This window comes from Melitaea cinxia, chromosome 1 (genome assembly GCF_905220565.1).
Source record: "Melitaea cinxia chromosome 1, ilMelCinx1.1, whole genome shotgun sequence".
Lineage (NCBI taxonomy): Eukaryota > Metazoa > Arthropoda > Insecta > Lepidoptera > Nymphalidae > Melitaea > Melitaea cinxia.
Window position 1 is genome coordinate 8855046 of NC_059394.1, and position 10892 is coordinate 8865937.

General features: G+C 32.5%; 1 protein-coding gene across 1 annotated transcript in view; it reads left to right on the plus strand.

Moving 5' to 3' along the window:
• LOC123669290 (lachesin-like) overlaps positions 1 to 10689 on the plus strand; it is a 64853-nt gene extending 54164 nt beyond the window's left edge. The window contains exons 6-8 of the mRNA XM_045602903.1: positions 2188 to 2307; positions 9785 to 9955; positions 10436 to 10689. Of these exons, the coding sequence (XP_045458859.1) occupies positions 2188 to 2307; positions 9785 to 9955; positions 10436 to 10659 (515 nt within the window). The 3' untranslated portion in view covers positions 10660 to 10689. The remainder of the gene's footprint in view (positions 1 to 2187; positions 2308 to 9784; positions 9956 to 10435) is intronic.
• Positions 10690 to 10892: the final 203 nt, after the last annotated feature.

Here is a 10892-nt window from a genome sequence, read left to right on the forward strand (position 1 = left end):
ACTGTGTAACGTTAGGACATTTGACACCTCAGTCCTCCTGTGACCATGGTTGCTGCAAAGTATCCTAAATGTCGGGCATCTAAAAAACTTAATAAACCGCGATATAATCCGAAAAATTGGTTTCATTATAATGAACTCAGTAGTTTATTGAGTTTATCGATAACAACAAACATAAAATCAAATCTTTCAGTTAAATCTCATATCTTTAACTACTCGCTACTAGTACTCATAATAAACAGTAGTTTAATAACAAGAATATCTCTAGAAAAAAATTGATTTTGTATTAGAAACATTTTGTGTAAAAACATTTAGCCAGTTTGAAGAAATTTTGTCAGTTTAAGATCTTACAACCGTTCTCTTGTTTCTATAGTCAATATTTTGTTGAATCAAAACGTAATTTAAATAAAAGAGAATACCAATAATGGCAAGGTTCTGGAATAAACACCTGACAACTGCAGAATTTCGCCGCGAAGTGGCGAAGCGAGGCGTTCTGTGCAAATATGCTGGATGCAGAAATGCGCTATCACAGCGTCGTACATTTTATTACAAATTCCTGAATTTAGTTTTATTTTTAATTAATAAATATTATTAAAGTACAGAAACGTATAATTAAAATATACTAATAATTTTATTTTTAAAGAAAAAAACATACAAACAAAAAAAAACATATTGATAAAATATTATTTAAGGTCCAAAATTATAAAGTATGAAGATGATTCATTCTTTATTAAAAAAATAACCTGCAAAAGAGGAACATTATTCTCTTTAGACATACATACATTTTAATTAAATGCCTTATTATAATAAAAATTGTCTACATAAAGTAACAAAGAAAATTTTATTAAGTTTTATATTTAAATAATTCTTAGAAGCTTGAGACTCTGTACTTAATTGTGACAATAGATTGGCTATAATTAATTAAAACCTACATTTTTAAAATAACCCATATCTTTATATTAATGATATTAAATCACCTACGCAAGGCTTCATCTACGCAAAGGCTTGGCCGCATCTAGCAAGCAATGCAAATAACACTGCAAATAAATGAAAAGTTGTATAAACATAAATGCGGGTTAAGCTACGATATATTATGTATGCATATTTACAGCATTTCACAACGAATTCAATACGTCAATACCGACCATGTAATAATAAACCTTATTACATGCGATTTAAATATGAAAACAGTCTGAGCTAAAATTCTGTTTGTAACGTTGCGGTAAGTATACATCATCGTAAACCACTCACTGGCTACTGTAAACGGCTAGCTATTTCATACACTCAGAATTAAAGTTGAAAAAATTTAAATTACCATTTTGAGGGTTTTCGATTCATTTCCTGCAGGAATTTATTTCAATTTAAATGACTGTTTTGAGGGTTTGCAATTAATTTCCTGAAGGAATTTATTTTAATACACCATAGGTAGAAGAAACAATACTCAACAAGATTATTTGAAAAAAATCATCGAATCTCGATAAAATTTAAATGGGGTCAAAAGGTCAAATCAGCTTTCGACTAAAACAACAATCATCAAAATTTGTTCAACCAGTATGAAGTTATAAGGTATACAACACAGGTCGACGAAAAATAGTCAAGTAAATATGCATTATCATTACATAGTATAAAACAAAGTCGCTTCCCGCTGTCTGTATGCTTAGATCTTTAAAATTTCGCAACGGATTTTGATGCGGTTTTCTTTTGTAAATAGAGTGATTCCAGAGGAAGGTTTATATGTATAATAATAATAATTATAATATATAAAACATGCATGATATAGTAGAGGAACAATGATAGTTTTAGAGGTTTCTAATGTCATGTCGTAAATAAAGACATTTTTTGCGCATACATTGCAAATATTTATTTTATATCTTATATTTAGTAGCAGCATTGCATCTGTGCGAAACCGGGGCGAGTCGCTAGTTCAAATATAAATGTTTTCCACAAAGGCGAAAGTGATTAGTGAGCTCTATTATATAGAGTTCACTGGTCACTGTGATATTATCACATTCATTCACGTTTTTATGTCGATATAATAAGTAAAAGAAACAAATAAATATAAAAAAAAAAAAAATACGATAAAAACTTTTTAATTGCCTACATTATAGCCAAGAGAGCCTAATAGAGCCAAGAAAGAGTTTTCTAGAAGAAACACTAATTATTATGTACCTAATTAGATTTTACTTTCAGTTCATCCTTTGGTTCAAGTACCGAATCAGCTGGTTGGTGCGCCAACGGGCACAGATGTCACCCTGCAGTGTCATGTGGAGGCTTCACCTAAAGCTATTAACTATTGGACCAGAGAGAATGGTTAGTAATTTTATAGTTTTATATAGTGTGCATGCAGTAATTTATTTTATTTATTAGGGACGGTACACTTGCACAGAAAAAGTTATGAAAAAAAAAAAAACAAAATATAATATAATTATTAAGGCCAATTACGACCTTCCATCCGCTTAAAATTAAATTAAAATATATATTTATATATGTATTTGTCTGTATGTATGTGTATGTGTGTAATTATTTTTACTTGTAAGTATGTAATATATGTGCTGTGTGGTTACGGCAGTAAAGAATATAGCCACTCCCTCTCTTCCCGTGGTTGTCGTAAGAGACGACTAAGGGATAGCACAATTCCACTACCACCCTGGAACCATCCAACTGCTGGCTTTGAAATACACAGGCCGAAGACGGGCAACAGCGTTTTCGGTGCGACAAAGCCAGCCCTGCGGTCACCACTCCGCCTGCCCAGCGTGGTGACTATGGGCAACACACATGAGTTCACGCCATTTTTGGCGCGAACTTGTGGAGGCTTATGTCCAAAAGAGGACTGAGATAGGCCGAGGAGTGATATAATTATAAATATAATTAAGTTATTAAAATCCTGAAACGATTAAAAAATAATAATAATAATTTGTCATCGCCTTTGATAAATAGTAGAGCGACGAAATATTTAGAGCAAATTTCATTTTCTCGTTATACACAAAAGAAACGTGTTCAAACAAATACTGACATGAACAAAAAAACGTTTCATAATCTTTGATAACGCTAAATAAAGACTAGTCCGATATTTAACGAGCTACTCGTAATTCATAAAGCTTATTAAGTCTCAGGCACGAAACTCAAGAACGGAATAAGCAACTAATTTCATTATTCATAAAGCACATTGAAAGCGTTAAAGTAGTCATTAAGTAGACCGTTATTCATATTTCTACTATCTCCCTTGACAGGCCTCAGGGGCTAGCTTGCTTACGAGATACTACATTTTTATGCTTGTTTTTTAAAAAGTATAAAATATGCTCTGTTTCCATGTCAGTTTTTCATTATGTGACGATTTATTTTGACTTTGATTACACGGCGTCAATGTTACGACTTATTAACGGCCCCGTAATTATACGAAGGGATGACAGCGTAAAATATTGCTGAAACGGAAAAATTAATAACCTGGAAGATATTCTAATATTAAATTAACTTTATTACATTTTTAGTAGCATTTCGCATACCATGGGTTACTGTTTCACATGCAAAGATTTGTATTGTTTACAGATGATTGTAATAAAATACATAAAAAATATTTATGCAAATAAATATTCTTCACTTTTTCTTCGTAGCTAAATTTTTTTCCATCTTTTCAAACAGAATTATCCTGTAATACATAGCAAACTTTTTGTAATGCAAAAAACCAATTAAAGAAAGAAAATTGTATGAAAACACATGCTAACTAATACAAATAAGCCTCTCAGCCTAAGAAAACGTAGAGGGGTCCGCAACTTCATTACTTCTCATTACAATGACACTCTAAGAATTAAAGTTGTTTATTCAGTGCCCCCGTGACAAATGAACAGGAAGCCTCCTCCTGGAAAAATGAATTTTAATATGACACAATAATCTGATTTTTTATCGCAGCTAATAAAGTTACACTAATTGAATGAAATTAAAATACGCATATCAATACTTCTACTAGAAAAAGATTATAAGTATTAGTTTTGGCTAATGAGTAAATAAAAACTTATTTTATCAAACGTTATATATTTTTTATCAAATAAAACATGAAATAAAATGCAAATGTATATGTAAATTAGATAAAGATATACATTCCAAATTTGAAAGTGAAACAATTTTCGAATACGGCTAATGCTAACAGAGAAACATTCCAGAGGCGGCAATATCCCCGGATAGTGCGTTTTCCCGCCCGCGACAACGCTTGACTACTAAAATCGAGTTAGGAATGGATTTACGTTGCTCGCTAGTGTACCCACGGCATGTGTGGGCGAAAAGCAGCTGCCCCTTACCGACAAAACGTACAAAAGTTATTCGCAATGCAGTCCTTAAATTGTTTTTAAACCGATGAGTTTCGGGCCGTTTACATAAATGCTTTCCAAGATTTGTTTAATTTTATTGCTGTGACTGTTTTTCAACTCTTAATGGGGCAATTTAAATGTGCATTTTATTTCTTTTTTTTTTTTTGTTGTCGAAAGTGTTTATTTAAACAATTGTATTTCTGTTTCGAAAATTTGTAACTGTTTTGTGTTTTTAGTGAGAACATCAAAATCGTATTCCATCACCACATATCCGTAGTTGGGGCAGATTTAGATGCAGTTACAAAGGCAACCGAGCTCGCCATTACGCGGCCAAAGCGACCGACCGCGCAAAAAGCGGACCAAATTCTATTACCGCCCGATATGCAACAAAGACCGCTGACCCGCCCGCTTCAAATTGCTTTAGGCTACAGTCGCGATATTTACTCACACATACCACAATATCCGTACAAATAAAATTCAATTTTATATTCACTTTTCAATATATGAAAACATTTGATAAGTTGCTTTTTGCTGTTCATTTATATACGCGCGCTGATTTGTTTATGCTCGGTTTACAATACTCGCAAATATAGGTGATGGACGGTCAGATGGCTCTGTAGGCCATAAATTTCGAGGAGTACAAATTAAATTAGGTAATACACAGGCGTGACGAGCAGGGACAAGCGGCAGGGCGGCCGCAGCTGACATGGAATGGGTGTGTCCGATGTCGCAAGCGACCAAACAGCCTCTGCAGTTTTTGCCATCATTTTGTTGTCAAACGTAATTAAAATTCCCAGCTTATCGATTTACACTCAAGAACTGAATATGATTATGAGATAGTGTGATATTAATTTTTACAAAATAAAAGCTTATTTCTTGAAGAACGAATAACTAATTAAATCAATTGTGTTAAATGTGTAACATTTTTTATTTTTTTATTTTCTCATTCTTTTCTCTTCTATCTTATTTATATTTATATTATTATTCTTTTTCTCTTTATTTTCTTAATTTTTTTTAATCATGAATGAACCCATGAACAAATAAATATAAAAATATTTTTGTATCACGAAAGCTGAAACTATTACTAACTTTGGTTATTGACAACTACCATTAATTAATAAACTTGTTAGGCAATAAACAAAAGAGGGTGTGTCCTTTGCAGAACAACGTCAAGCAAGGTGTCAGTTGCACCGAACCGGGCCGCAGATTTGTGGTCAATTCATACAGACTAGGGCACACAGTCGCCTGTCCAGTAAACGTTCTTGTCTCAGAAACTATGTTTCAATTAGAATTATGTTATGTAATTGTTATTTTACCCGATTGTGACTTAAAATATAGGCAAATATATATTTTCATGAGAGATAAAATGTTAATTTGAATTCTAATTATTCTTACTGTAAAAGTTTAATGAAAGAACTAGAAATATAACTGTTTACATAAATGAGAAAAATTGCTAACAGCGTCACAGAGCTTACATAAAGTATTTACACTGGAATTTTTATTATATTTTCTTATTATCTTTAGCAGAGTATCTAGTCTGTGATTTAAATAATTTTCGAATTATCTCAATAAAAGTTATAAAGCTACCCTTAGTGCTGAAGGCTAACAATAAACGTGTATAAATGTATTTTTAATAAAACAACGACGATACGGTAATAGGGAAAATAAAAACCACCGCAAAAATAAACAAGATAAGAAGAATTCAAGCAATTTTTAATATAAAAACAAGTAGAAAGCAACGTGACTCTCGACCGCGGTAATAATGTAGCTAACAACGAAAATCCGACAGAATCGGTGGACCAACTCCCGCTTTACACATTTTAAACGTTCTCAGCGGATAAAGTAATGAGGTACTTACAATATCTTGGATAAAGATGATCTACTGAAGCTTGCTTTCCCTGTTATATTTATGAGAATAAATATAGCTAGCAATATGTTTCATAATACAATATTGTAGTATACTTATACAATGGATAAACGATAATGTGCATAAACTATTGAGTTTATTTAATAATTTAATATTTATTAGAAAACTAAAGATACATACGTATCGGTTACTATTAATTACTACTTAATACTATTATGCTGTGTGGTTACGGCATTAAAGAATATAGCCACCCCCTCTCTTCCCGTGGGTGTCGTAAGAGGCGACTAAGGGATAACACAATTCTACGACCACCTTGCAACTTAAAAAGCTGACCGATGGCGGGATAACCATCCAACTGCTGGCTTTGAAATACACAGGCCGAAGACGGGCAACAGCGTCTTCGGTGCGTCAAAGCCAGCCCTGCGGTCACCAACCCACCTGCCCAGCGTGGTGACTATGGGCAAAACACATAAGTTCACGCCATTTTTGGCGCGAACTTGTAGAAGCCTATGTCCAGCAGTGGACTGCGGTAGGCTGAAACATGATGATGATGATGATGATGATGAAGTACCTTACTCACAATTTCTCACATTATTTTAATCACAGACTCACAGAGACTTGTGAAACTATTTGAGAACCGATATACGTTGACATATATCGTATAAATAACTGTTGTTTGAATATTGTTTGACACTATAACTCTTACTTTACGAAACACATACATATAAATAAAATACTGAAACATTGGTATTCATTTCGAAGCTAGAGCTGACAAAGAAAAACAGTGTTACAATATATCTATTGTTAGCTATTACTGTTTGTAAATTGTACACTTTCTATCTTATTTTTTGAACTTAACAACTATTAATAATATTTATTGTAAGGAATAAAAAATAAGTATTTACTAATGATGGGAGACTTTTAATAAAAACAAGTACGATGTAAATGAATTAGGTGTACATAAAGTTGTCATTGACACCATTATTGGCTTTCCCTTTATTCGATAGCCAGAAACCTTTCCGATCATTTATATTCGGGCACTTCCGACCATTGTCCGACCGATACCGAAGTGAAATATGTTGTTTCGACATGTTATACGTGTAATATTGCATGTGACCGCATAATATTAACGTGTACAAAAAAAAAACAAGCATTTAGAATTACGACTGTTATAACATTTTTTATTGTAATTGAACGTTCTAGTCAATAATTTATTCAAAAACATAAGAAAATATTTATAAAAGCCATATTATATATTTGTTGTGGTCTAAATCATAGGTTCCCAAGGGGGGCGGTACTGCCCCCGAGTGGACGCTGGAGTATTTCGTGAGGGTGGTAGCAGTTCCAAAGAAAATAGGGGCGTTATCAAAAAAGTCTAAAGCAAGTTGGTAAACAAAGAAGTGATTTACGCAATCGCGTATTTTGTGACAAAATTACGAGAAATTGTTACAACTTTTTTGCAGGGCAAGTGCACCGGGGCACCGCAAACAAACAAAGGCGTGCAAGTTCTTGCCTGCACAAAATCAAATATTTAAAAGGCAGGCATAGCCTTTCTTGTGTGTTATCGTTTTGGTGTGCTTTGCCCGTGATATCTACTCGCACGTGACTGATAAAGTAAAAAAATCATCATAGCCATTAGTTTTATAACTTTGTATAAATCGGTTGAAATGTTAATGTATTGTAATTGTTAATTCCCAAATGAAAGGATCTCGAAAGGCGTTTTTTTGAGTCGCTTTTCTGACCTATTTGACTCAATACGAGACTTCCATAAAAACAGAGACGATGAACTGCGCGGAAAATTAATTGCGTCCAAAAATAATATCGCTTATTTGACATTTTTAAAATGTTTAATGACTTTAATTTACAATTGCAACGTGATGACTTAAATTAAATAAAAACAAATGTTATAGCTGTTTTTGGGGGAAAATTTCAAACGAAATCTATGAAAACCGACTTTCCGACATTATCAGCATTATCGGTAAAACAGGAAGATTTACTTACTTACTGCCAACACCTGAACGCTCTTCGTGCTGATTTTACAAAGCGATGATATTTTAAATGAAAGTGCAAATGCAGTTAGAACAGAATTATCAAATTTAGGAGAAGAACTCACAGAACTTACAAGTAATGAAGAATTAAAAGTAAAATCCATAAATGGATACCAAGAGTTCTGGCTTCAAAAATCAATATCAACTGTCCAACCTGGATTGTGGGAAATAGTACAGATATTTTTAAATACGTTTCCCTCATTGTGTTTGGCTGGCCTTGGGTTTATTGCAGTAGCTAATTTACTGTCTAAGAAAAATAATAGACTTCAGATCACTGAGCGTGGCGATTTGCGACTGATGTTAACTAAACTGAAACTCGACATAAACTAATTGTGAAAGCTCCACCAACCTCAACCGTCAATTTTTTTGATATTTATGTTTCTTGTTGAAAATTGTTTTTTATTATATTGATTTTACTAATTTTAACTAAACATCTTGTCTTGCATTTGTTGGTTGTTATAATTTTGTTCATAACACTTTGTATAGTCTTTATATGAATTAAATGTTTTTATTATAACATGTTTTAATAGTTTTAAATAATAAATAATCGCGACCCTCAGGTATGACCACGAGTAGCACGATTACGGAGAGAGAAAGAGAGAAAGAGAGAGAGAGGGGGAGATAGAGGGATAATTTATTTTTAATTTGTGGTGTTAGGTAATAGATATACATATTAAATTGATATAATTAACAATTAACTATTATGTCAAGGGGGCGGTGGAATTTCGTTTTCTTGTAAAAGGGGCGGTAGTCCATAAAAGGTGAAAAACCTATGATTGGGATGATTGTAGATTGTGTCCTCGTCCCACGTATTATGGACTTAGTAAGAGCCGTTGTGTTCAATAAACCTACTAATTAACTATAAAATAATTTCAATATTTAAATTTAATTTGTAAACTATCGATAATCTTCAAAAATATATTAATAAAATGTTTACTGTAAATTTAGAACGATATTTTTGTTTTAAATCCATTAAAGTATCTTATAAAATTATACATTGTCAAAAATAAAGACGAGAACAAAAGCCTGTGTAGGTATCAGATCTGATACGCAACTAAGTTTCATTCTCAAGCACTATTACAATGACATTTCAAAATTTTAAATAAATTAAATTATAATTAATTAAAACAATAAAACTCAAAAAGGAAACATAAAATGACTCTTGCTATTCGTATCGATACAGTAAATGTTGGTATACTATATACACGCTACAGCTAAAAAAAACACTGTAAAGCGTCATTCTCAACATTACTCCTATTTCGTTGTTTTATACGATTTCACTCCCCATATTCTTTTCATACCGCACGCCTTATATCGTAACTTTAGGAGTAAACTCTAAAAAACAGTATTATGAGTACATAATATCAAAACTATAAATACGAATGCACTTTAAAATGCAGAAAGCGCCTAGTCATTAATTGACAACGCAAATATTCACAAGTATACATAGATTATAACAATGCTTAAGATATGCAATATAAAACAAAAATAGCATAATAAAATGCCTTAAAGATCTCTCTGTCCACATGAAAAAAAAATGTACCAAAATTAAATGAATTTGCATGTTTTAGGTGAAATGATAATATCAAACGACAAGTACCACATGAGTGAAATCAACAGCTCGGCGTACAGCGTGCAAATGCGGCTCGTGATAAGGAACATACAGGGCACTGACCTCGGTGGATATAAATGCATATCAAAAAACTCTATCGGGGACGCTGAGGGAAATATCAGACTATACGGTAAGTCAAGAACATTTTAAGGAAATCACTCCTAATGTTCAAATTTTATTTTGATGCTAATAACGATATTCCTAATTTTATTTTGCTATTTTCATAATTAAATTTTTGTTTGCGCAAATACAATATTCGTGTAATAAATTAAGTTTAATTAAAATAATTTTTATTTGATGAGCAATATTTCTTCTCAATTTGCAATATTGAATAATTTAATAAAAATGTTAAGGAAGTAGATTAGAAGAGATTTTAGAATAGTAAATACTAGTCTGATAAATAAATTTTATTGTTCACCGTGTGAGTAAGTTAATGTGTGTCAATATTAACATTACAGAAATGCAATGGCTGACCGAAATAAAAAATGTACATTTTTGAAATAAATAATTTTAAAATACGTGTTAGTATGTAGTATCTTTAAAAAGTTTAGTACTTTTTTTAGGTTACAATAATATTCAATTTAAAAAATAAAAATTTCGTTTACAACAGAAATGGAATTACCTTATCGCAAGAATCGACCTGATGATGATCACGATTCAGATCTGGAAGAGACAAACGACGTTCGATCTAGTCTTCAAAATTCCCTCCGAGAGGGCGGACGAGCGGAGGACGCAGGTTTCCTTGGAGGAGGAGGACCGCCCGCCGGCGCTGCGACCCGAGCCACACCGTACGCAATCTTTTTAATATCGGCCTTAGTATATACTACGGTCTAAACTTTCTCCTTTAAGTAAGGTTGCCATAAAAACTGAAAATAAAAATGTACGCCTTGTTACGTATAGATATTTAAAACAACGTAAGACAAAATAACGTAAACAAATACGTAAAGAAAAAATTTAAAACAATTACGGATATACGCGTTTTCATTTGGACGCTCATTGAAAAACGTGAACATAAATAATGATAATATTAATGTTTTCCGCGATAAAGAAAACGCATGGCGAGCTTA